The following is a 27856-nucleotide window of genomic DNA, read 5'->3' as shown; positions in this document are numbered from 1 at the left end:
CAGCAGCAGCAGCATCGTTGTCGGTGGCAGCCTCGGGGCGGGGGCCTGGGGGGGCGATGGGCCTGCTGGGGGTGGGCGGGGGGTCGCCGCCGGGGCTGCTGCTGCTGCTGGTGCTGGCCGCCTCGTGCCTGCTGCAGCGCGGCCAGGTGAAGAGGCTGGCGGCCCGCTGCCCCGCCACATGCAGCTGCACCAAGGACTCCATCATCTGCGTGGGCTCCGCCTGGCTCCCCAGGACCGTCCCGGGAGACATCACCTCCCTGTGAGCCGCCCCTCCTCCCTCCCCCCCCCCCCATCTCATCTCATCTTATCTTATGGTTGCACATATTTATTACTCTATTTATTTATTTATTTTACTTGTACATTTCTATCCTATTTCTTTTATTTTGTTGGTATGTTTGGTTTTGTTCTCTGTCTCCCCCTTTTAGACTGTGAGCCCACTGTTGGGTAGGGACTGTCTCTATGTGTTGCCAATTTGTACTTCCCAAGCGCTTAGTACAGTGCTCTGCACATAGTAAGCGCTCAATAAATACGATTGATTGATTGATCTTGCTCTTCCTCCCCCTTCTCCCTCCTCTTATCCCTTCTCTTCTTCCTCCACCTTGGCCCCTTCTCCTCTTCCTTTTCTTCTTCCTCTTCCTCCCCCTCTTTCTCACACAATAATAAGAATAACGAGGATGGTATTTATTAAGCAGTTACTATGTGCGGATCACTGTTCTAAGCTCCCACCTCCTTTTCTCCTTCCCCCGTCCCCCTCTCTTAATCCTCTTCCTCCACCTCTACCTTCTCTTCCTCCTCCTTTACCTTTTTCTCCTTTCCGACTTTTCTTCCTTCTCTTCCTCTACCCTCCCCTTTAGCTTCTTCTTCTCCCTCCTTCTTCCCTCCCCTTTAGCTTCTTCTTCTCCCTCCCCCCCTTGCTTGATTTCTTCCCTCTCTTCTTCATCTTTTCCCTCCTCCTTCCTTTTTTCTTCTTTGGAAGTGTCCTCTGCCTCGGAAGCTGCGGGATTCATTCATTCAATCGTATTTATTGAGCACTTGCTGTGTGCAGAGCACTGTATTAAGCGCTTGGGAAGTACAAGTTGGCAACATATAGAGACGGTCCCTACCCAACAGCGGGCTCACAGTTGCTCTTCCCCACTCCCATGCTTCCACCCCTCTGGGTGTCATTGAGTCTTTACCTTTCCTGGGGGAGACCAACAAAAGGGTGAGGGGATGGAATATCATCATCATTAATCATATTTATTGAGCACTTACTGTGTGCAGAGCACTGTATTAAGCACTTGGGAAGTACAAGTTGGCAACATATAGAGACGGTCCTTACCCAGCAGCGGGCTCACAGTTGCTCTTCCCCACTCCCATGCTTCCACCCCTCTGGGTGTCATTGAGTCTTTACCTTTCCCGGGGGAGACCGACAAAAGGGTGAGGGGATGGAATATGGGAGGAGGTGGTTGGACGAGGGGGGTGTGTGTGTTGCGGGGGGAGGGAGATGGGGGTTGGGAGCTGAAGCAACCTGGAAGGAGCAAATCACATCAAGGTGCCCATGCATGTGTAAGTGCAAGATTGTGAGTGTGTAAGACTGAGTTTAAGTTCGTGCGAGTGTATGTAACAGAGTAGGGTCTGTGTCACAAGAGTGGGTGTGTGAGTTTGTGTGTCCGACTGACTATGAGGTTGTGGATGCACGGGTATGAGTTTTAGATTAAGTGGGTGGTTGTGAGTTTGAGTGTGTATGAGTGTATATGTGATTGATGCATGCTTAAGAACATGTATCACGAGAGTGTGATGGAGGAGTATGCAAGAGCGTGAGTTTGAGCGTGTGTTTATGCATCCAAGTTTCTGGACCTGTGGGAACGTGGTTGTGACTGTGGCTTGGGGATCTGATCCAGCATTTCTCCAGCCCCAACTCCCTGTATCTCCCCTGGAAATCGGGCCCCAGGCTTGGTGTCACTCTGGTGGCAGATGTGTTACAAATGCAGGGTCACAGATGGCCAGCCGGAGGGCATGGGAGGACTAGAGGGAGGATGGGAGGATGAGAAGACTCTTTCCTGTCAGGGAGATTTCTAGTACTTCACCAGCCCTCTCGCCTCCCAACCCCTGCTAAGGACCCCAGCGGTCCTTTGGGGACTATTGGGACCTTTAACCTGCTATTACTTAGAAACCCACTAAATTGCATATGCAGACCCACTCATTTAGGCACTAGAGTCCCTGACGAGCTCACATATTGGCTGGAAATTCTGTTTTCCCCCTTCAGGCCGGTGTTGCTTCCTGCTACAATAACTCACTTGTTCACAGTCCAGGATGCCAGTAGGAGTAGTGAGGACACAAACTAAATGCTTGAGAGATGAGGCATTGCACAGGGATTTCAACTGAGATTCCTCAACCCTCCAACCAGTCAGTCAGTCGTATTTATTGAGTGCTTACTGTGTGCAGAGCACTGTACTAGGTGCTTGGAAGAGTACAATATAAGAGATTTGATGGACTTGTTCCCTGCCCACAAAGAGTTTACAGTCTAGGATGTAGGTGGAGCAAGGCTATTAAAAGGTACAGGCATTATTCTTGGAGATCAAGGAGTGAGAAGGCCATGAGAAGCAGCATGGCCTAATGGTTAGATCCAGTGGTTAGAGTGGTTAGACTCCCATGGCCTAGTGGGAGTCAAATAATAACAATAATAATAATGATGGTATTTGTTAAGCGCTTACTATGTGCAAAGCACTGTTCTAAGCACTGGGGAGGTTACGAGGTGATCATGTTGTCCCACAGGGGGCTCACAGTTTTAATCCCCATTTTACAGATGAGGTAACTGAGGCCCAGAGAAGTTACGTGACTTGCCCAAAGTCACACAGGTGACAGTTGGCGGAGCTGGGATTTGAACCCATGACCTCTGATTCCAAAAGGACCTGGGTTCTAATTCCAGCTCCACCCCTTGTCTGCTCGGTGACCTTGGGAAAGTGAACTGAAGTCGATTCACTTCTCTGTGCCTCAGTTACCTCATCTGTAAAATCGGGATTAAGGCTGTGAGCTCCACGTGGGACAATGGACTGTGTCCAATCTGATTAGCTTGTATCTACCCCAGTGCTTATTACACTGCTTGGCATATCATAAGCACATAGCAAATACCATAAATAAAAAGGATCAGGAGTTTTCCAGCTGTGATGCCCATTCTGCTTTGGGCCTACATGGTGGGCTGGCCAATTATTTCTTCCTTTCTGCCTCAGTTTCTCCCTGTCACGTTGGAGCAGTTGTAATAATAATAATGATGATGGCATTTATCAAGCGCTTACTATGTGCAAAGCACTGTTCTAAATGCTGGGGAGGTTACAAGGTGATCAGGTTGTCCCACCTGGGGCTCACAGTCTTAATCCCCATTTTACAGATGAGGTAACTGAGGTACAGAGAAGTTAAGTGACTTTTTTTAATGGCATTTATTAAGTGCTTACTGTGTGCAAAGCACTGTTCTAAGCACTGGGGAGGTTACAAGGAGATCAGGTTGTCCCACGGGGGGCTCACAGTCTTAATCCCCATTTTACAGATGAGGGAACTGAGGCCCAGAGAAGTTGTGACTTGCCCAAGGTCACACAGCTGACAATTGTTGGAGCTGGTATTTGAACCCGTGACCTCTGACTCCAAAGCCTGTGCTCTTTCCACTGAGCCACGTGTCAGTGTGGAGGGCGCTTGGGTCAGGGAATGTTGGGAACCTGCTTTGGAAGCCCAGGGTGTTGGGTGGGGCAGGGAAATGAGGAGGAGGAGAAGGGGTCAGGGAAAGTTGTGTTGTTTGCAGTTGTCATATTACATCATGTCTGACTGAGAGTCCATAAGGGGAATCAACTGTCTAATGTACAGGCGTGGAGCCTGTGGTCCAGGATGACTCTGGGGTGGTGAATGAACCAGAGTCAAAATCTCCCGTCTTCCAGTCTGTCGCTTTGTCCACCTGTTTGCACTGCCTTCTCTCCCTCCTGTCTGTACTGTCACGTTCTGTTTTCCAGGTCTCTGCCACGAGGGACTGCTTAATCTGACCTCGAATCTGCTGGCCGTTTACCATCTTCACAAACCAAACAAAGTAGATGGGGCAGATATCCCTAAAATTCAAGACACCCCCCAGACCCTGAGCTATTTAGAGACAAAGAGGATAAGGTTTGGGATTGAATGATCCCGATTGGTCATCTACATCCTCCAGTCTGTAATATATTTTAGTGTCTCTATCCCCCATTAGATTGTAACTCATTGAGGTCAGGGATCACGTGTACTGATCCTTTCATTCTCTTTCTGGAACTTAGTACAGTGTTCTGTGTTCAGTAAATCCTACTGATTGATTAGTTGGCTGGATAACTGCTCACTTTTCCACTTTCCCTGAGAAGACACAGGTGGTGACAGAAACAGAGCCCAAGAGGAATGAAATCAACTGCCCAGCTTCTCCCAGGCATCCCTCCTATCATGCTAGCAAAGAAAAGCATGCCTACTTTTTTGATACTCTCCCGAGCCCCGCAGCACTTACACACATATCCTTATACTCTGCTAGTTCCACCATCTGTAATTTATTTTCCTGTCTGTCTTCCCCTATAGTTCTTATCTACCGACGCTATCGTATTGTGCTTTCCCAAGTGCTTAGAACAGTGTTCTGCACACAGTAAGCACTCAATAAATGCCATTGATTGACTGATTGACGATAGTTACCTAGTTTTGTTGAGCTTCTTTCCCCCCACTCCTTAGGAGCCTGGTGAACGGAACATTTTCTGAAATCAAGGACCGAATGTTTTCCCATTTGCCTTCGCTGCAGCTCCTGTAAGTATGGTATCTTCAAGAACTCATAATTTCTATCTTAAACCATTCCCCTCCATATTGGGGTGTCACGCTCTGATACTCTGGCCCCATTAGTGGAGGCGTGGACACGCTCTGCGATTCTGTTTTGACAAGGTGTTCTCCCACGAGTGCCAAGCATCTCTCTGGTCTTTCTTTTCATCTTTCCCAAAGCCCTTTCCAAATGAGCTTGGAACTAAATTCTTTTGAGCGGAGTTTCAGTGTCAGCCCTCCTTGCCAATGCTTGGTTCCTGCCATCAGAACCGAACTCCTCTGGCATCCACCGGCACCGTAGCTAGGGTGTTGAGTCGTGGTTGGCTCAAGAAGACTCATTCCCCAAATAACTCACTTTGGCTTTAGTTTTTTGACCTTAAAATTGGAGCTGACTGAAAGAGCAGCTCAGGACCGTTTTTGCTGATGAACAGAGTGAGATTGTAGCTAATACCTAGAACAGCAGTGCCCTGCTCTCTTTAAGGAACCAGGAAAGTCGCTTCACTCTTCACTCTGAGTAAAACACAATCCTGTACATTAATTTCTGTTTTGAAATTAGTGACTCAAAATAGAGAAAGGAGCTAAGTGAAAACAAGCAATAAAGATACCGTAACATGTAAGGTGATTGTTACAGTGAACTATCAATAATTTGAATAAAGGCAACCAGTAGGTTCAAAAAGCGTTTGGATGAATTCATGAGCAAGGGGCAGCAGCGTGGCCTAGTGTATAGAGCACAGGCCTGGGATTCAGAAGGACCTGGGTTCTAATCCTGCCTCTGCCACGTGTCTGCTGTGCAACCTCAGGCAACTCGCTTTACTTCTCTGTGCCTCAGTTGCCTCACCTGTAAAATGGGGATTAATACTGTGAGCCCAATGTGGGACAGGGACTGTGTCCGACCCAATTATCTTGTATCTACCCCCGTTCTTAGTACAGTGCTTGGCACATAGTAAGTGCATAACTAATACCACAGCTATTATTATGTATTTACTAATGTGCTCAGATGTCCAGCATAATCTCACTATTCCTAATAATTTTATCATAATTTTGACATTTGTTAAGCACTAATTATTTGCCAAGCGCCGAGGTAGATTCAAGATTATCAGGCCAGACACCGTTGCTTTCCAACACACAGCTCACAGTCTAAGGGAGGAGAACAGTATTGAATCCTTATTTTACAAATGGGAAGACAGAGAAGTTAAAGTGACTTGCCCAAGGTCTCACAGCAGGCAAGTGGCAGAGGCAGGATTAGAACACAGTTCCATGACACTAACCACCTTGTTGTCAGGGTTGGTTGCTAATCTGGATCATTTAGACCTTTTTTCTTGACTCATAAAAAGGACACAGAGTGTTTCCACTAGAAAAGAATGAACTATGTGTTAGAGTCTGTACTTGAGTAAGTGCTTTACCTGTTAGTCATAATCTTAAACCTTACCTGAGCATTTTGTTAACAGTGATGCTTGTTCCCTATGTAACACTTTGAAACCGTGAATAAAGCTTCCATCTTTTGGGCCCCTGCTTGCCAGAATTATTTGAGTGGGGCATCTTGCACAGCTCCACAACAGAAACTGCCTTTAAAAATGGTTGGCCCTTGGCTAAAGGATGAAGACGAAAGATTTTCATCCGGATTCACTTGACGGCATTTCCCGGTGGGATTTTAGGCACTTAGGATGATCAGATCTTCAGAATGACAGGCATGACAGTGCTGATCATTAAGCAGTAGTTGCCAACACTTGTGACCCATGACTTAGGTCCTATTCACAATGCATGACAGGACTGATTAGGAGAAATGCCAGGATCTTTAGTTGGGGGCCTCTTGAGTCAGTTTGAGTGAATCCGTGATGCCGATTGGAGCCGCTAGGTATGGATTTTGATCTCCTTTATAGAAAAAAAAACAGATATTAACTGAGCCAGATGGCTTAGCGTCCTTGATTCAGCTGCGATGTTTGCTTTTCACTTTCAGCTTGCTGAATTCCAATGCTTTTACGGTCATCCGAGATGATGCCTTCGCGGGTCTGTTCCACCTCGAATACCTGTAAGTTCCATCTTTCGTCTGCTCGTCGGTGTTGTGTCAAACTAGACATTTGGGTGAATTGCAGGATTTTATTTGTTTCTTAGAGGATCCAACTTTGTCAGGAAGAACAGGGCAAGGGAAAGGTAACTGAGCGGATTAAATCCCTGAATGTACTTCAGGGTTCTGTGTGCCCACTTAACTATTGATGAAGGAGGCGTCAGGGAGGGAGGACAGGAAGCAAAGAAGATGGCTATCCAGATTCAACATTTAGTTTTCAGGTCAGTGTGCAGTAAGCAGAGTAGGAGCCCAACATTGATATATTTAACCCTCAGCCAACTAGCCTCAGATTTGCTGGTGCTTACCAGAAACAGAGGCAAAGTTTCATTCATTCATTCAATCGCATTTATTGAGCGCTTACTGTGTGCAAAGTGCTTGGGAAGTACAAGTTGGCAACATGTAGAGACGATCCCTACCCAATAACGGGCTCACAGTCTAGAACGGGGAGACAGACAACAAAACAAAACATGGTCAGGTGTCAAGTCGTCAGAATAAATAGAGATAAAGCTAGATGCACATCATTGGCAAAATAAATAGAATAGTGAAAATAAATAAATAGAAAGGTTGTGTGGGAGGTGATGCCTCATATCAGTGCTCCCTTTTGGGGGCTTGAATCAGTCAGTCAGTGGTATTTATTGAGTGCTTACTGTGTGCAGTGCCCTGTATTAAGCACTCCGTGTCCAAGCACTCTATAGAGAAGCACATGGCCTAGTGGAAAAAATACGGTCCTGGAAGTCAGAGGAACTGGGTTCTAATCTTGACTCTGCCGCTTGTCTGCTCTGTGACCCTGGGCAAGTCACTTCACTTCTCTGGGCCTTATCTGGAAAATGGGGTATAAGTCTGTGATCCCCATGTGGGACAGAGACTGTATCCAACATGAGTATCTTGTATCTATACCAGGACTTGGTACAGTGCCTCACACATAATAAGCACTTAACAAATACCATTAAAAAAAGTCCTGGTTTTAATTTCAGTCATTCACCACTTCCTTTTTGCTGGTAGGTTTGCAGCCTCCGAACCGTCTCCATATCCTTTTGTCCCCCTTCTCCTAATTTTTCCCTTCCCCAACCACACTCTGTCTTTTTTTATGGTATTTGCTTAAGTGTTTACTTTGTGCTAAGCACTGGGGTAGGTAAAAGTTGATCAGGTTGGACACAGTCCCTGTCCCACATAGGGCTCACAGTCTTGACCCTCATTTTACAGATCGGTTAACTGAGGCACAGAGAAGTTAAGTGACTTGCCAAGGTTCACATAGCAGACAAGTGGTGGAGCTGAAATTAGAACCCAGCTCCTTCTGATTCCCAGGCCTGTGCTCTATCCATTAGGCCATACTGCTTCTATATACTTTCCCTGTCATCTTCTTATCTCTTCTTTCCCCTTTCTGGTCATTTCCCTCTAACACTCTTTCAACCTCCTCTCTCTTAAATAACACACATCCTCTCATCAGGTTGGTTTTTTTAAAAAAAAATTAACATGCAAAGGATGTTGAAAACCTTACCTAATTTTTTATCAGAAATCAACCAACAGGATTATATTTTTGAACTCTAAACACATCCTGGGTACAAGTTTGGCCTATCCTCTAGTTTTCAAAATGCCAAGAGAGGCAACTTCCGAGGTAGACTTCTCCCCCCATCATATTAATCCACAACAGGAGGAAGTGTGATAGGAAAGCTGTTCTTCCCCAGGACCTGAGTTGCTGATGGGGGCAGGGTAAGGCAAGAACAAGGTTTATTAGAATAATAATGAGTACGCTGTGGGCAGGAATCGAGTCTACCGACTCTTGTATTGTACTCCCCCAAGCACTTAGTACAGTGCTCTGTACTCAGTAAGCTCTCAGTAAGATTGATTATTTAAGGGCTTACTAGGTGTGAAAAAATTCTGCCAAGAATTTGAGTAGGTGAAAGGTAATCAACCCTATACCACAGAGTATTCAGTCTGAGATAGAGTATTTTACCCCCATTTGACTTAAACCCATTTGACTTACCCGCATTTGACAAATAAGGAAACAGGTCCAGGGAGGTTAAAAGACTTGCCAGTGGTTTCTCAAAGGGTCAGTGGCAGAACTGTGACTACAGCCTGGGCCTCTTTACTCCATTTTGATGCCCTTTCCTCTATGCTATGCTGAGAAAAGCAGATTTTAGCAGGTGGTCTTTTTGCTAGACCATGGTTCTCTTGCCCTTGGATGTTTTTTAAGTGGCAGAGGAAATCTTTATTTTTACAAAGGAGAAAACGCGTGCATTCAGCAAATGGAGGTACTGAAAGAGCAGGTGCAGGGCCAACTGCAGACTTTGTTTGCAGCATCCTGCCAAGACCCAGCAGTCGCCCATATACAAAACTGCAGAAATAAATGAATGTGAATATTACACCACAATTTTTTTCGACCTTTGTTTAGCGCTAGTTGACTGTGACACCAAACTGCTGGTGATCCACAGAGAGCCTTTGGCATTTTATTTTTTATTTTATTATTTTTTATGGTATTTAAGCTCTTATTATATGTCAACCACTGTTCTAAGCGCTGGGGTAGATAAGAGTTAACTCGTTAATTAGGTTGAACACAGCCCCGGTCCCTCATGGGGCTCAAAGTCTAAGTAGGAGGGAGACTAGGAGAACTGAGGTACAGAGAAGTTAAATGACTCGCCCAAGGTCACACAGCAAGCAACGGGCAGAGCTGGGATTAGAACCCAGATCCTCTGACTACCAAGCTTATGCTCTTTCAAAATAGGCCATGCGGCTTCTCACCGAAAGATTTGGTTCCTCTCTTCATGATTGAAAGCCCTGATTGCCCCGATGTTCTGGCAGCTGGGCCAAGCATATTTTGAAGTGATGGACCCAAGTCTGCTGGCACTGAACCCAAACCGTAACTGGCCTCTCACATGCCTGCACAGCGGAAACTCTCAACGTTTTTCTCTCCCTCTTCCCCATGGAAAGCTTTATATCAAAATACAGAAGTCTGCCTGCCCTTACCTTTGAGGTCATATGAATGTAGGAACTCACCTGTCATATTAGGAATGTATCCAGGAAGCTTTACTTTGTCACCTGTGACACAAGTTTTCATTCTGTTTCTGAAATGAAACTCATACACACACACACACACACACACACACACACAAACTCACTCACACTGCATTCTAGACACCCAATTAATTTGTAGCACCTGTTTGGCTCCCTAATCTATAGATGCTACTAGTCCTTTCCCTTTAATTATACTCCCTACCTCTGTAACTTGCAATTTTCATACTCTTGTATTTTGAACTTTTCAGATCTGTGATTTGGATCTTCTTCAGATTTCTCTAGATTGAAAGTTCTTTGAGGGCAGGGACTGATCATGTTTTTCTTCTTTACGATTCCCCAAAGAGTCTAGGCCAGGGCTCCACCCACGTGGTAAGCCTGAAGGATGGTGTTGCATGAGGGAACAGGTGAATGAGCAGGGACTGTGGCACCACATCCACACCACTGTGATGACATCTCCCCAAAGCCCCTTTTTGTTCAAAGATGATTTCAGATTTGGTTTGGATACACCGTAGTGAAACAATTGCGAAAAGATTCGAAGGAGGGAATACCACTAATGCTGTTTGCTTTTCTTCCCAGATTTATCGAAGGAAACAGAATTGAAACCATTTCAAGAAATGCATTCCGTGGTCTTCGAGACCTGACACACCTGTAAGTTCTTAGGGTTTTTTGAGATTCTCAGGGAAGGCTGACTCCTCACTGTTTCTGTGTGAATATTTCTTCCCCAAGCTCCAGTCCCTGCTCTCCCTCTCTCAGCCAATTGTCTCTCTGGGCCACAGGTAGGGCTACATGGGAATTTAGACAGTCAGGGAAGCCAAGAGACCGGGATCGAGTAATAGGAGTGGAAGTTTGGATGTTTTTCTCCCTTTCCAGTAGGACCAGACTTGGTTGCGGCACCTGAAAGGTGGATTTGTATGGCTTCTTTAATTTAAGTGAAAATTGATTTATTCTTCTTTTAAAGTGGTCTTAAACTAAATTCCCAGCAGGTGTTCTTAAGTGGAAGTAAGGGATTGGAGCTGTGATTCAGTAGGCTAAAATACACTCCAGTTCGCAATGTCACAAAACCAAGTCAAGTGCTAGGAAATGGTAAAGAATCCGGTTGTCCGACTGGGTGAGCTCCATCGGTGAGGAAGCACAGTTACAGCATCCCTTTGAGCAGAGTTATGTAGTTCAGTCCCAAGAGAAGCACCCGAGTGGATCCTTCTTGATGCTTAATGATCCAAGTGTTCCTAACCTTGTTGTCAACCTGAGGGTAATTTGGCAGCCAATGATATTCACTGCAGTTCACCTCCTTGAGGTGGTCCATTCGGGCTCAAGAAAGCAAGGCAGATGGTGCCTGTTGTTCACAAAATCTGTCTATGCAGATTGTTGTTTCCATGGGAAATAGTAGTTTCAATGGGAGTTATTGTGTCAGTGCCTTTCAACCCGATTGGGAAGTTCCAAACATACACGCATTCATTATTTTGGGATGCCACGGTTCTGCTTGTTGGGGTGCTGTATATTGACAGGCAGCACTGTCTTAAAAAGCCAAAGCAATCTCCTGTAAAACATACATGTTTACTGACAAGTTCAGTCTTCACTGATGTGAAGGTCACTGGCTTTAGTAGGCAGCTGAGGCAGAAACCTCATTCAGAAGTCTCCCGGTACTGCAGCTAAAGTATTCAATGACAAGCTCACAATGCAACAACTCTTTGCAGTTAAAAACTTATATTCTTTTCACTAAATCTGCCCCTTTTTAAATGGTATTTGTTAAGCATGTTCTCTGTGTCAAGCACTTTGCTAAGCACTAGGGTAGATAAAGTTAACCAGGCCAGATACAGCCCCGTCCCACTTGGGGCTCACAGTCTAAGTAGGCGGGAGAATAGGTATTGAATCCCCAATTCCATACGTGACTCCTTCGTGGTTTTCATGAAGATTTGGAGTTGAAAGGAAAATTGTTCAGGGGTGAGACCAGTTTTTGAGGGACCCCTGTCCCTATATCCCAAACCCCTGAATGATAGAAAATGTTGTCTTTTCTGTAGATTAAATAGTAGCTGAGTTCACATTCTCCCTCTGAGTAGGTATAAAGCCAAGCAAAAGAAGAGAGTTGAGGAATGAAGTGGTGAATTTAATAATAATAATAATGACAGTATTTGTTAAGTGCTTACTATGTGCCAGACACTGTTCTAAGCACTGGGGTAGATAACAAGGTAATCAGGTTGTCCTATGTGGGGCTCACAGACTTAATCCCCGTTGACAGATGAGGAACTGAGGCCCAGAGAAGTTAAGTGACTTGCCCAAAGTCACACAGCTGACAAGTGTTGGAGCTGGGATTAGAATCCTTGACCTCTGACTCCCAAGCCCGGCCTCTTTCCACTAAGCCAAGTAGATGGTGGGTCTGGCTCCCCGAAAACAGAGTGGCACTGTACTCTCTCCGAATTCACTGCATAGTGTTTCAATTGGTTTGCTCATCTAAACCCCAACCTCTGTTGGCAACTCTGTCTCCTTAGTTCAGTAGTGAGGCTTTTGGCCAAAGCAAAGTGGTTTCTTGAATATGTGCTCTGCAAGTAGTAAGTGCTCAATAAATGCCACTGATGGATTGATTGGTCCCTTCCCCTTTAGGAACAGGGTGATTAGTCCTCAGCTCGGGGAGTGGTTCTCACAGCTATGGCCTGTCTTCCTTTCCTTCTCTGTCTTCTTCGTGTATTTTCTCTCCTCCACTAGCACAGGTGATCAAGGCTTAACTTACCAGCTTTTGACAAAAGCACAATTTAATCCGTCAATTCAGAGTATCTATTGAGCACTTACTCTGTGCAGAGCACTGTACTAAGCACTTGAGAGAGTACACTCATGGCTCAGTGGAAAGAGCACGGGCTTTGGAGTCAGAGGTCATGGGTTCGAATCCCAGCTCTGCCACATGTCTGCTGTGTGACCTTGGGCAAGTCACTTAACTTCTCTGAGCCTCAGTTACCTCATCTGTAAAATGGAGATTGCCTGAGAGCCCCACGTGGGACAACCTGATCATGTTATATCCCCCCAGCGCTTAGAACAGTGCTTTGCACATAGTAAGCGCTTAACAAATGCCATCATTATTACTATTATTATTACACTAGACATGATCCTTGCCCTCAAGGAGTTTACAAGCCTTCCTCTGTAGCCATGAGAAGGATTCATTTAACAGGTATCTGTATGAATTTTGGGTCTGAAAACTCAGACCTTAAATTTATGAATACTGAGCTATACACCGTATTCTGATAAATGCTGTGATTAAAGATTTTTTTCAAGCGAAATTATTCAGGGAGCCTAGAAAGGAGATCAGTCAGGGCTTTGTTAAATAACTGTGTTATTTGCTGAACACCTGTTTTGTGCAAAGCATTGTGCGAAGTGCTGATATAGCTATAAGACACCAGATCGGACACAGTCCATATCCCACATGGGGTTCACAGTCTGAGGGAGAAGGAGAACAGGTGTTTGATTTCCACTGTGCATAGGAAGAAACTGAGACATAGAAAAGTTAACTGACTTGCTTAAGATCACCCAGCAGGCAAGTGGTAAATTTGGGATTAGAACCCAGGTCTCCTGACTCTGTGCTGTTCTGTTTCCACTAGTCCATGCTGCTTCAGATATATTTCCAAATCCGTGTCACGAAGGGTGTGGGTATAGCTTCACCCCAAATTTTATCCCCAGACACCTCTTATTTGGAATGCTAAGGAATGGCAGTCCGTGAAAATCATTTTTTTTTTGACAGACATTTTTTAGGATGCAGTCCGATAGGAGTAGACAGTTGCTTTCGTTCATTCATTCAATCATATTTATTGAGCGCTTACTGTCCAGAGCACTGTACTAAGCACTTGGGAGAGTGTGATACAACAATAAACAGACACATCCCCTGCCCACAACGAGGTTACGGTCTAGATGGGGGGAGACAGACATTAATGAAATAAATAAATTTTAGAAATAAACATAAGAGCTGTGGGTTAGGAGGGGGGAAACAACAAAGGGAGCACGTCAGGGTGATATAGAAGGGAGTGGGAGAAGAGGAAAGGGGGGGCTCAGTCAGGGAAGGCCTCCTGGAGGAAATGTGCCTTAAATAAGACTTTGCGTGGGGGGAGGTAACCGTCTGTCAGATTTGAGGGGAGAGGGCACTCCAGGCCAGAGGCAGGACCATATTTCAAAAATATCCTCCTGCCTGCTCAAAGTGGGCAATTTTGGTTCACCGCTGATGAAACTGCCATTTCTTAGCATCTGACATGTAGGTCTTATGTCACAAATGAGCTTAAACCTACAGGCTCACCCTTCCTGTGCTCTCTGAGAAGCAGCATGGCGGAGTGGAAAGACCATGGGCCTGAGAGTCAGAGGACCTTGGCTCTAATCCCAGCACTGTCACTTGTCTGCTCTGTGACCTTGAGCAAGTCACTTAACTTCTCTGTGCCTTATTTACTTGTGAAATGGGGTTTAAGACTATATGAGCTCCATGTGGAACATGGACTGTTTCTAACCTGATTATCTCGTATGTACCCCAGAGCTTATTACAAAGCCTGGCACACAGTATAAGTGCTTAACAAATACATAAAAAACTGTGCTCAGGCTTTTATCCCAGGGTCCTTGGTTCAGGCCAGGAACCGTTCGGGGCCAAGACAAAGAGCCCTGTTTTAAATCATGGGTTTTTGAAGTGACTTTACACTGTGTGGAAAATCAAGGTGACAACCACGTTGAAATTGAGCCCTCTAACTTTCCTTTTCTAGTTCTTTGGCAAACAACCACATAAGAGCCTTGCCAAGGGATGTCTTCAGTGATTTAGATTCCCTGATTGAGTTGTAAGTAATGAACATCTTTGTTACATTTGCTTGACATCGGGACTCAGTTATTCACGCTTCCCATCCCTTCTTCGTGCTGGAGCTGGAATCGGGGATTAAAAAATAGTGCACGTTGTGTCTAATTAGCGATTGCTATTTACAAACAGACTTTTCAATGGGATTACATTAAATTAGGCTTCCCTGGCTGCTCTTCCCCTCAGTAATGCATGGTTCATCAGCTATTAACTTATTTTCTGGTGTTTGTCACTGTTGTGCTAAGAGCAGCCGAACAAACTCCTCCCACGGGAATTGGGCTTGTGAAGTTTATCTTTCTGTAATGACTTGTCTTAGGGCAGGAGGACCTTTGTCAGGCGGGTTCCTAGTCCAGGCAAATCCTCTTTGCATGGGGCTCTGTCTATTCTGATGGGATTTGGAGAGAGGTTACAAACGGGAGAAAATTTTGCGCTGAATCCCGATTGCTCGCTGCCTGCTTAGAAAGCTGAAATGCCAAACACAGAAGCATCTTAAATACATTCCAAGCAATGAGTGCAGCAGTTTATGTTGAATGCTCAGAATGTTTAGAATCATATTTCAGTTAAATGTGACAGGGTGCTGACAAGTCTTCAGTTTTGTTTGACTACCAACCATTTGAAAAAATGTCTATTTCTATGTGTTTTTTAGAGATTTAAGGGGCAATAAGTTTGAGTGTGACTGCAAAGCCAAGTGGCTGTATTTGTGGTTAAAGATGACAAATTCCACTGTTTCTGATGTCCTGTGTATTGGTCCACCAGAGTATCAGGAAAAGAAGTTAAATGATGTCACAAGTTTTGATTATGAATGCACCACTACAGGTATTCAGACTGTATCTTTCTAAGCTCACTATAAAGACAAACAGTGTAACTCCATTTTTTCCATCTCATCCTGACTTGGGGATTGGGCCACACAGGGTTAAAAATGGTTCATTCCAACTTCCTTCGGGAAGGCAGGGTCACTTTTCAAATGTAAAACCGCAAGGTGGAAGAAAACCCACAGGTGAAATTCAGTTTGTGGAGAAGGGAATGGCAGCTAAGAGTGGGCTTTTCAAATTCTGCAAGGTTTATTCATGATTCATCACCTAACTCAGATTGCATTAGGGACTTGTCTGGAGTTTGGAACGAAGCTCTGCAGATATGTTACAAGAAAAACACCAATCAATCTTACACGGGATAACAGTGCGTAGAGAGTTGAAAAACACTGTCCTGGCAGAGCCCTCGTTCAAGAAGCCAACACCGGATGAATTTTTTACCAATCAGGTCCAGCTCTGAAAAGCAGTCAAGGATTGGGGAGTTTTTTGAAGAAAACATAATTAGGAAATTGGTCTCAGATCATGGTGTTTGTTGTCGAAAGGAGGCAACAACAAAAAAAACCCAAATTACTTTGGGGATAGAAAATCTTCATGGGAGGTTTTTTGTTGTTTTTGGTTTTTTAAAAATTCAATCCTGGGCAGAGGTTCCAATTCATATTTTGTTGTTCTTAGAAAAGAAAGTGAAAAGATTTCACCTAATAATCAAAAAGAATAAACAACTGAAAGGAACTCAGGTTTTCACATCTTTCGAAGCAGATCCTGAAGGCAGAGTGTGCTGATTGAGGGACACGTGAAATTGCTCCTATTGTTGGAACTAATGTTATACAAAGAAGCTGAGGTGTGATCATTAAGCAGAGGGCCCAGGCCTTCAGAAAAATGGTAGGAGGTGAGAGGTTCCCATTCAGAGTTATTGGATGGAAAGATTTGACCTCACTGATTACCTTTCAAGTCAGTCTACCAAAAGCAGGAAAAAAAATGATTTCTAGCAAGATTTATAGGCTTCTGCACAAGTTATGTCTTTGCCCAGCTTGGAAACCAAGATCCCAGAAAAAACTGTTGCATTTTGCTAAGGGTGCATGTACTTAACTGAGTTAAAAGACCTTGTTTGAAATTACCCAGAATGAACTATCATGTTGCCCAGATCTGGGGAAGTTCTACGTAGCTTGGAATGAGGATCTGGGATTTGAAACTTTCCCTAAACCTGGAATAGGATAAGGAGATTTGGAGATGGGGGGAGAGTTTGCTGGGTTCCCAGCCACAGCTACTCTCTTGTTTATGGTTAAAGAAGGAGCAGTTCCATTGGTGTATTTCTGATTATGACAGTGGTCAGCATTGCACTTCCTGGTAATAGAGAAACACAGTGATTCATCGGGGTTCTTTTTCTTTCTGCATTATAAACCCATTAACCTTCACAATTTCTCCTGTCACGGGATCCCACAGCTATAAAGACAGCCCTGTGTCAGGGAGAGGACAAGAAATAAGAAGTTAATGGAATCGAGTCCTTGGAACCGACCATGCCTTCGCCTCGGTAGTGTTTTATTAAAATTAATGGCTCGAGGAGAAAAACGTATGAGAGGGATGCCAGGAAGGGCGAAAAGAGACCCGTTAGTACCCTGACCACCTTTGTAAGTGTCGGGAGAGTAGCGTAACTTTTCCCCAGTAAACTGTTTTGCTCCTCATAGGGAATGATGATAGAATTTTTCTAGGGGTCTTCGCTCTCCTCTGCTGCTAGGCTAGAGAGAAGAAATGCATTTCTTCACTTTCTGCCCTCTAACCTGAGGACATAATCAATATTATGTTACAAAGTCATTCTGTTCAGGTTTCATCTGTTCCCGTTAACCATCCCCACCTTCCTTTCTTAACCCTCAACTTCAGGTCTAATTTTAGGTTGCTGAAAGTAATCCACATCCCTGGAAAGGAGGAGAATTCACTTCCTCTGAGGGAATGAAATTTCAATCCTAATTGTCTTCTGAGGGCCCAGAACTGATAAAATGCAGAAAGAATCCAGAGGCAAAGGTGCCATCTCTCTCTCTCTCTGAGGGATTAACGTCTTGTATAATTTATTTTGGAAAAGAACTATCAGGCGGCGCTGTCCATTCTGTTGAGTCCAGCAGGAGTAAGGGTTGAATTGAAACAGTCTTCGCTGACATCATTTACTTAATCCAATGTGAATAGAAGTGGCAGGTCAGACTCCAGAGAACTCTTTGAATACTTAACTCCCGATAAAAGAATTAGTAAATTGCCACCTTGCAATGGCCACATTCTTTGAGGCAATCTGAGAATAAGTGTGTTTCTGCAAAGGGCAGTGTAATTACTAAAGAGGGATTTATTTAAATGTTTCCAGTCTTCTCCCTCTTCCCTATTCTCCCCTCACCCTTTTTCTTTCTTCCTTTGTTTATTTATGCCCCCCTTAGGAATTAGACTCCCATTTGCAACCCTAACAGACTCTGCAGTTGCCAGATAACAAAGCAGATCAGATATGTGAAACTTCCTCCTTTCCCATTCTCTCTAGGGCCTGGTAGAATTGGTACAGGATAGAGCAGAGAATCGGAATCTTTTCAGGATGGTGAATCTTTAGACCCATTTAAATGGTTGGAGCACTGTAGGGCTGGGGTTGTATATTTTCTTTCATTCATTCAATTGTACTTATAGAGCGCTTACTGCATGTAAAGCACTGTACTAAGCGCTTGGGAAGTACCAATCAGCAACATATAGAGATGGACCCTACCCAACGAGGGGATCACAGTCTAGAAAGGGGAGACAGACAACAGAAAAAAACAAGTAGACAGGTGTCAATACCATCAGAATAAATAGAATTATAGCTACATACACATCATTAATAAAATAGAGTAATAAATATATACAAATATACACCAGTATATTTTAGTGTCTTGGGGTTAGATTTCATTCCATTTTCTCTTTATTTTTGGCAGCTGAGTGTTCTTAGCCTTTTTCTAAAATCTAATATTTTCTCAGCCAGCTTGAATTGCATGTGGATGGAGCTGAGAGTTGAAGTGTTCAGGTTTTTTTGTTTTGTTTTGTTGTTAATGGCATTTGTTAAGCGTTGACTATGTGTCAAGCCCTGTTCTGAGAGCTGGGCTAGATACAAGATTAATCAGGTGGGACAGTCCCCGTCCAACATGGGACTCACAACCTAAATCAGAGGGAGGAGGATTTAATCTCTATTTTACAGATGAGGTTACTGAGGCACAGAAAAGTGAGGTGATTTGCCCAAGGTCACACAGCAGACATGTGGTGGAGCTAGTATTAGAACCCAGGTCCCCTAACTCCCAGGCCTGACCAGGCTCTTTCCATGCTGCTTCTCATAGGATCAAAATGTGAACTTGGAAAAAAATTAAGTATGTGCTAGATTTGTCTTTGGAGACTTGCATATTATGAAATGGGCCTGGAATTCTCAAGCCATCTCAGAGGTAATTTAAGAATCCAGTTGTACCTTTGAACCCTAGCTCTAAACAAGACACTCATTCCAGTTTTCCCCCGCTTTTCTTTATCTGATGTCCAAATAGAGCAAAGTTCTCAGCATCATCCTGTTCTTGTTCATGTCCTTCTGTGGTTCCACAAGACCAGTTTATCGAGGCTGAGCCCGGTTTGAGAGGTTGATTTGTACTGGTCATTGAGCAGGAGCATTGGACAATTGTGGAAGTTCTGATGGTTGTCCCCGGTGTTGCTTGCACAGCGTGTCAACCCTAAGAACCCCATCTTAATTCTTTCCCCGGTCACGAGTCCCCGCTCCTGTTGTCCTTAGCTCCTCATCACACTTCACCACACTCAGTTGCCCCCTTCCATCCAATCTTGGTTCTAGCATTAGCTTCCTCCCGACTCTAAGGCCATATTGCTAGTAGAAGTAGTAGGAATAATAATTATGATGTTCATTAAGCACTTACTGTGTGTCAGGCACAATACTTAGCGCTGGGGTGAATACTAGCAAATCGGGTTGAACACAGTCCTTGTCCCATGTGGGGCTCGAGGTCTCAATCCCTATTTTACAGATGAGGGAGACACAGACAAGTGATGTGACTTGCCCAAGGGTACACAGCAGACCGATGTTGGGAAGGGATTGTCTCTATTTGTTGCCAGATTGTACTTTCCAAGCGCTTAGTACACTGCTCTGCACACAGTAAGTGCTCCATAAATACAATTGATTAAATATGATTAAATACAATTATTAATAAATGAATAATAATAATAATGATGATGATGATGGCATTTGTTAAGCGCTTACTATGTGCAAAGCACTGTTCTAAGTGCTGGGGGGAGACAAGGTGATCACGTTGTCCCACGTGGGGCTCACAGTCTTAATCCCCATTTTACAGATGACGTAACTGAGGCTCAGAGAAGTTAAGTCACTTGCCCAAGGTCACCCAGCAGACACGTGGGGGAGCCGGGATTAGAACCCATGACCTCTGACTCCCAAGCCCGAGCTCTTTCAAGTAGTGGAGCTGGGATTAGAACCCATGACCTTCTGACTCCCAGCTCGTGCCCTGTCCGCTATGTTATGCTGCTTCTCTCTCATGCTTCTACTTCGTGCTTTTACTATAGCTACTAGTAATAGTAGTGGTAGTAGTATTGGAAGTACTAGTAGTAATTTATTAAGCACTTACTATCTAGCATGTGCTCTTCTGGGGGCCTGGGAAAGGCTGAATGGTTGTCCTAAGGACCTGCAGGATTTAGTTTGTCAGTTCTCATGCTTAGGGGTTCCCCATCATTTTCCTTTTGAACTCCCATGGCCCTATTCTCTAAGGTGAATAAGTCCTAGATTTCCTTTTTCTGACTTCTGTGGCTCTTGGCACATGATCCTCCATGTAGTCCCAGCGTGCGTGATCTGAGTCCTGCCTGAGATTTACAATTCTTCCAGGGCTTTTGGCCTTTAAACTGCTTGGACTGCACATGCACATTTATCTTGGAAGGGCCCCAGTCCCAGTCACTTTTCAGTCCAAACAAATGCCAGAGAACAGAACATTTCATTCTTTCTCCTGTTCTTCCAAATCCAGATTCCACAAGGCCATGAGGCCGCCACTTAACACCAGTCCCTGCTGAAGTGTCCCAAAACCTGGGCAGTTAAGGCAAAGAGTTGCCAGGAAGTTCAATGTGAGCCCACTGTTGGGTAGGGACCGTCTCTATATGTAGCCAACTTGTACTTCCCAAGTGCTTAGTACAGTGCTCTGCACACAGTAAGCGCTCAATAAATACGATTGAATGAATGAATGAATGTGGGAAGGAAACATGTCTACCAGTGCTATTGCATAGTACTCACCCAAGTGCTTAGTATGGTGCTCAACACACAGTAATCACTCAATTAATACCATTTATTGATTGATTGAAAGAGATCGACATATGGAAATGTATGTGTGTGTGTGTGCAGTCGTTACAGATATGTAATAATCAATAGTATTTATTGAGCACCTACTGTGTGCAGAGCACTGTACTAAGTGCTTGGAAGTGTACCGTGGAGTTAAAAGACGTGATCCCTGACTTCAAGGAACTGTCTATCAGAGGAGACATACACAAAAGGCTAATCTAAGGAGGAATTCAGTTAAAAACATTGAAGTTCACTAGCATGCACTGAAACCTGGTAGAATGATAAGAAAGAAATGATTCCATGTGGCTATCAAAAATACCTCTGTGATAGAATCTTTTCCATCTAAACCCACCATCCTCCTTTTTTGTGTTCTTTCCTTTCTAGATTTAATTAATTAGCCCAAAACCTAGTCTAGAAGAAGTGGGAAGGTGTGGGGAGGAGGAAGGTGTGGGAAGGGAGGTGCCGTTGCCTTTGAAGAATGTTTGTACTCTTTGCTTCCATTTACATTTCACAGCAAATTGAGTTGAGTAAATAACAGATTGCATTTGGAGTCTGTAGGGTATTTAAAATTCCTTTTTGAGAGATATGGGTGCAGTAGCAGATTTTTCAGTTACCTAGGGATAGCACAGAGTCCTTGATTCGATTCTTGATGTTTCCGGCCCCTCCACTAGATTCAAAGTGGATGTTTCCAATTTTTTCAAAAGATTTGCTATTCCTTTATTTTATATGCGATTTCCAAATAAATAGCCATTTTCTTCCTTCCCATTTCGCTGCCAACTTCTCATTCACTCCCAGTTCTTAGTGAATTTGAGCTGCAAATCCTATAGCAACCATCCTCTTGTCAGGATCCCCCACACTGAAATATCCCACTGTGATTTTAGGGCTACCCAACATCTTGCCCTTCCTTTCCCCTACCCTTCTAGAGTACTGATGATAGACTGGGTTGCAGAGTATCAGTTTGATGGTCATTCTAGCGGATCGATTTTGGTCACTGTCTTTAAAATGTCTGTTTCTAGATTTTGTTGTTCATCAGATTTTACCTTACCAGTCGGTTTCTGTGGACACATTTAACTCAAAGAACGATGTCTACGTGGCAATTGCCCAGCCTAGCATGGAGAACTGCATGGTATTAGAGTGGGATCACATTGAAATGAATTTCAGGAGCTATGACAACATTACAGGTGAGTTTGTGGCTCTGTTAATGATGATGATAATAATTTAATATCTCTTAAGCACTAAGAACCGTGCTAAGCACTGGGGCACATACTAAATAATCAGATGTCTGATCTGATCCACGTGGGATTCACAGTCTAACAGCCTAAGGGTCGGCGGGGGTGGGGGGTGGGGGGAAGAGAACAAGTATGTAATCTCCATTTTCAAGTGAAGAAAGTGAGGCGTAGAGAGGTCAGGTGACTTTCCTAAGATCACACAGCAAGCAATTGGTAGAACTGGTATTAGAACCTGGTTCTTCAGATTTATATTCCCTTTTAAATATAGGTTGGTGGTTCAGAGGAGAAAGTCTCCTCTGATTGTAGGGAAGGGGGCAACTAAGTGTGGTGAGTCTCCATGCTTTCTGACACCTGGGAGAAAATATGTTATGTGGAATGCAGGAAATGCTATCTAGAGGCAATCTGTTTCCTGTGGTCCCTTTATTCAGGAGTTGTGGACACTGGGCTGATGCTTGATGGCAAGAGATGACTTCCTCAGAGATGTTTCTGGAGCAGGTGGGGGATCAATCAATCAATCAGTCAATCAGTCATCAATCAGTGATATTTATTGAGTGCTTACTGTATGCAGAGCACTGTACTAAGCACTTGGGAGAGTGCAATACAACAATATGACAGAGTTGGTAGACACATTCCCTGCCCACAACAAGCCTACAGTCTAAGGGAGAGAGGGAATAGTGAGGGAAGGAGGGAGACATCAATTCCAGAGGCTGGGACAGTATCTGTCCAGGAAACAGGCTGTATTTCCAGAACCACTCAACCCGGACACAGTTAATCAGTTAATTGTATTTATTGAGTGCATACTGTGTGCAGAGGTACTAAGCACTTGGGAAAGTACCATACAACAATAAACAGACAGATTCCCTACCCACAATGGGCTTACTGTCTAGAGGATACAGGCTGTCAGTGATTTCCCGTGGGGAAATTGGGGGCAGGACAGCCTCTGCTTTAGTCTGTGCCCACGTGCATCCGAGGCAGGGTACTGACTGCGGGGACGTGGACGGTGATGAAGGCCCCCTGTTTCATCCTCCCTCCAGTTCTTCTGTCCCGGAGAGAGGTGAGTCAGGACTTAAGCCCGCACGGAGAAGACTAAAGCAGCATAGCAAAGTCGGGTGCTTTGCCCGGGTCCCCAGAGCAAATCAGCAGAATCATCTAAGCATTATCCCTCAATATTCATTCAGCTGTGCTTCCCCTTCACACAAGGAAGGGGGCTGGCTGGGATCGCCTCCTGGGAGCAGAGGGGGAGACCAGTTTTCCCCAGCCCTCCCCCCAGACTACCTTCCCGCTGCACAGCACCTAATATCACTCTCGGGCTCTGAATGAGCGACACACCTCCCTAAGCATCTTACCGTGGGACACTGGGTGGCAGTCTGCCTTGATGGGTTTATTAGCGCTCTGCAGCTGCAGCTTCCAACTCCCATCATGGCATTTCAAGATGGGAGACCCCCTAGGAATTTCCCGGGAACAAACTAGCTTCTGCACAGGTTCCAGGACACCGGGCCCGCCCAGAAAGTGTCATTTCACCCCTGAGGAAGAAGGGCCAATAATTACCCTCATCTCCGAATATCGAGAGTTCCCGAGCCCGGGCGCTCCAGAGATGTCACTTCCAATAAGCCTCCACTCATCGTCAGACCATCTGGCCTCTTTGCGCTGAACTGACATTCCTGGAAATCATGGCTAGGTGGTTCTGCAAATGTGCAGTCAGCACTCTGAGGGCCAGGTGGGAGTTGAAGAATTTAACCCCCCCACAAAAAATGTATTTTTTAAATGCAACAAGTAAGGATGGGCACGAAAGGCTAAATGCCCACAAACTCGGCCCCTTTGTCCTTTGGCTTAGTGCCAGATGAGGACTGTTGCACTCCCAAAGAACCTTCTCAGGGCCATCGTGATTAAGACTCCACTCAGATTGTGCTTGTTGTCTCCAACCTGCCGAGTTGTCTGCCCGTTGTAGTCACCAGTCTGCTCTTCCTACCCTTCCCACTTATCTGGTTGCACTTTGGGCTTTCTCTGAGTCCACCAATTTACCTCTGTCCCAATTCCTTTTTTTCCCTCCCATATTTAAAAAAGTTTATATTGACTATTTTTTGCCCACCTATCATAATCGTGATATTTAAGTGGTTACTATGTGCCAAGCACTGTGCTAGGTACAGTTCCTTTCCCACAGTCTAAGTAGGAGGGGGAACAGGCATTGGATCCCCATTTTGCCGATGAGGAAACTGAGGCACAGAGAAGCTCGGTGACTTTCCTAAGATCACACAGCAAGCGACAGAGCCAGGCCCATGCCCTTTCCCGTAGGCCACACTGCTTCTTGCTTCTCCAGCTTCAGACAACTGCAGAGAGGTGCGTGAGCCTGTCAGTGTTTGACTGGAACAGGTCTCACCAGAGTGTGGTTGATGGGAGAGATGTTCCCAGTTGGGAAAATCTTTCCCTGGAGTCAGCTGAGCCAGGCCAGGCTCTCTGCTGCTGCAGGGCTCCGCTGACTCAGGGCAGACTGTTTGCCGAGATTGAAGGGGAGTTGACCTTCATATGAGGAGACTGGAGCATAGAAGACTCATCATTGTCATCATCAATGGTATTTATTGAGCACCTATTGCGTGCAGAGCACTGTACTAAGTGCTTGGGAGAATACAAATCAACAGAGTTGGTAGACATATTCCCTGTCCACAAGGAACTTACATTTTATAGGGAGAGATAGACATTAATCAATCAATCAATCATATTTATTGAGCGCTTATTGTGTGCAGAGCACTGTACTAAGCACTTGGGAAGTACAAGTCGGCAACACATAGAGACAGTCCCTACCCAACAGCGGGCTCACAGTCTAGAAGGGGGAGACAGAGAACAAAACCAAACATACTAACAAAATAAAATGAATAGATATGTACAAGTAAGATAAATAAATAGAGTAATAAATATGTACAAACATATATACATATATACAGGTGCTGGGGGGAAGGGAAGGAGGTAAGATGGGGGGATGGAGAGGGGTGTAAATATGACGAGCCAACTTTTAGAAAAACGTTCTCTCCCCAGCCCAAGCTGCTTTGAGAGCTATGGCAGGTTTGTTTTGGTTTTTTTTTAGTGGTATTTGCTAAGTGCTTACTATGTGCTAGGCACTCTACTAAGCCCTGGGGGAGGTGTAAGATAGTCGGGTTGGACACAGTCCATGTCCCACATGGGTTTCCAGTCTTAATCTCCATTTTACAGATGAGGTTATTGAGGCACCGAGAAGTGAAGTGATTTGCTCAAAGTCCCTCAGCAGATAAGCAGCGTGGCTCAGTGGAAAGAGCCCGGGCTTTGGAGTCGGAGGTCATGGGCTCAAATCCTGGCTCCGCCAATTGTCAGCTGTGTGACTTTGGGCAAGTCACTTCACTTCTCTGTGCCTCTGTTCCCTCATCTGCAAAATGGGGATTAAGATTGTGAGCCCCACATGGGACAACCTGATCACTTTGTATCCCCCCCCAGCACTTAGAACAGTGCTTTGCACATAGTAAGCGCTTAACAAATACCATCATTATTATTATTATTTATTATTATAAGAGGCAGAGCCGGGATTGAAACCCAGGTCCTTCTGACTCCCAAGCCCATGCCAATTTTCTTAGCATCGAAAATAAAAAAATGGGAAAAGACGTCAATGTTAAATGTTCTAGGACGTAAGAAAATGATCCCAGGGATCCAAGGGGGAAAAGTATCTACTTCCAATTGAATTCTCCAGATGATTCAATTGAGGGAAAGGAACGTGTGACCAAATCTATTGTATTGTACTCTCCCAAGCGTTTAGCACAGTGGCCCGCATAGCAGTCGTCAGTCGACGTCAATTGTATTTACTGAGCGTTTACTGTGTGCAGGGCACTGTACTAAGCCCTTGGGAGAGTACAGTATAACAATAAACAGAGACACAGTCCCTGCCTACAGTGAGCTTACGGGCTAGAGAAAGCGCTCAAGAAGCGCTCAGAAAATGCCACTGATTGATTTAAAGAGTTTCCCCGGCCCCTCTCCAGGTTTACCAGGTTAACTTTGTCAGCGAAGTAAATTTCATTTCAAGTTAATCTGGGGGACACAAGTGCCCCCCCCCACACACCATCTGTTGCCTCCCCAGACCCCCGGGGTCCCCAGCAGCCCCCAGCCCACATTCCGCATGCCACCCTGACCTCCTTCCCCTTGGTTCGGGGAGCAGGCCAGTCCATTGTGGGCTGCAAGGCCATCCTGATCGAGGACCAGGTCTTCGTGGTGGTGGCCCAGCTGTTCGGCGGCTCCCACATCTACAAGTACGACGAGAGCTGGACCAAGTTCGTCAAGTTCCAGGACATCGAGGTGTCGCGGATCTCGAAGCCGAACGACATCGAGCTGTTCCAGATCGACGACGAGCGCTTCTTCGTCATCGCCGACAGCTCCAAGGCCGGCCTGTCCACAGTGTACAAGTGGAACAGCAAAGGCTTCTACTCCTACCAGTCCCTGCACGAGTGGTTCCGGGACACCGACGCGGAGTTCGTCGACATCGACGGGAAGTCTCACTTGATCCTGTCGAGCCGCTCCCAGGTCCCCATCATCCTGCAGTGGAATAAAAGCTCCAAGAAGTTCGTCCCGCACGGAGACATCCCCAGCATGGAGGACGTGCTGGCGGTGAAGAGCTTCCGGGTGCAGGACAGCCTCTACCTGTCTCTGACCCGCTTCATCGGGGACTCCAGGATCATGAAATGGGACAGCAAGCAGTTTACGGAGATCCAGGCTCTCCCGTCTCGGGGCGCGATGATCCTGCAGCCCTTTTCCTTTAAGAATCATCACTACCTCGCCCTGGGCAGTGACTACACCTTCTCCCAGATCTACCAGTGGGACGGCAAGAAGGAGCTGTTCGAGAAGTTTAAAGAGATCTACGTGCAGGCCCCTCGCTCCTTCACCGCCGTGTCCACCGACAGGCGAGATTTCTTCTTCGCGTCCAGTTTCAAAGGGAACACGCAGATATTTGAGCATATCATCGTGGACTTGAGTTTGTGAGGGGGGGCCCGAGGGAAGGAAGCCGGGGGGCCGGACCTTCCTCCTCGCCCACCCGACGAGGCATCCCAGAATACGCCCGGGCTGGGGGAGCACTTAGAAAGTTATCCGAACTTCTGGAACTCGCATTCGAATAAGGGATTGCATCTGTGTGGCTGGCGGCATCCATTTCTGCAGACTTTAGAAAATCTAATTACAGAGAAAAGTGTGCAGCACGACAGGGTCTGCCCTTGCTAGGACTTTTCATGAGGACAAAGGAAATTGGATCTGGAGGGCAGGGGGTTGGGGGAGCAGATTTTCAGAGCCATCTTTTCAGCGAGACCACTTCGAGGGACAGTCAAGCCATCTTGCCTCTGGTGATGATTTGGCTGAAAATCTCAGCCTGCCAGTCCCTCAGCAAAACTATTCTGAGCCACCTCAGTCTCCTGAAATGGATTCCCCGGCCCCTCTCTCTTCTTCCTTAATATAAAACCAAGACTGTTGTTTTAACCCACCCGCCCAGGGGATCACGGTAATGGGAACGTTCACTAGAGCATAGTGGGAATGGCTCCATTCATCTGGGAGTTGAGGCCGACTATCGGGCCCGTTCGAGGACTGGTGGTTCAGGGTGAGGTCCTTCATGTCAGACGGGGGTTGGACCGCTGGCCCCGGTGAGTCGCTATCACAAAAGGAGCCACTAAGGTCCTCTTTGTGGGCTCTTCTCTTTATGAAAAGCACCTGGTTCTCTTCCACTGTGGAGGCTGAATCCGCACAGAGCCGGACATAAAGGAAAAACCTGACTCTGCGTACATATACTTAATACAGTGCTCTGCACACAGTAAGAGCTCAATAAATACGATTGAA

General features: G+C 45.5%; 1 protein-coding gene across 1 annotated transcript; it reads left to right on the top strand.

Annotated features, from left to right (window-relative positions):
- Window positions 1-56: 56 nt before the first annotated feature.
- On the top strand, window positions 57-27856 carry LGI2 (leucine rich repeat LGI family member 2). Its single transcript, XM_038753077.1, has 8 exons — window positions 57-259; window positions 4702-4773; window positions 6740-6811; window positions 10436-10507; window positions 14581-14652; window positions 15313-15482; window positions 21812-21976; window positions 26199-27856. Exons 1-8 carry the CDS (start codon window positions 57-59, stop codon window positions 27014-27016), a joined length of 1644 nt encoding a protein of 547 aa, XP_038609005.1. The 3' UTR covers window positions 27017-27856.

The sequence above is a fragment of the Tachyglossus aculeatus genome, chromosome 10 (genome assembly GCF_015852505.1).
Source record: "Tachyglossus aculeatus isolate mTacAcu1 chromosome 10, mTacAcu1.pri, whole genome shotgun sequence".
NCBI classification, from domain to species: domain Eukaryota; kingdom Metazoa; phylum Chordata; class Mammalia; order Monotremata; family Tachyglossidae; genus Tachyglossus; species Tachyglossus aculeatus.
Note: the sequence above shows the minus strand (reverse complement) of the source record. Positions and strands in the feature narration are given on the sequence as shown.

Coding starts and splice junctions, on each gene's coding strand:
- LGI2 (XM_038753077.1), top strand. CDS start 57: ATGGGCCTGCTGGGGGTGGGCGGGGGGTCGCCGCCGGGGCTGCTGCTG. Junction 4,774..6,739: donor TTGCCTTCGCTGCAGCTCCT/GTAAGTATGGTA, acceptor TTTCACTTTCAG/CTTGCTGAATTCCAATGCTT. Junction 6,812..10,435: donor CTGTTCCACCTCGAATACCT/GTAAGTTCCATC, acceptor TTTTCTTCCCAG/ATTTATCGAAGGAAACAGAA.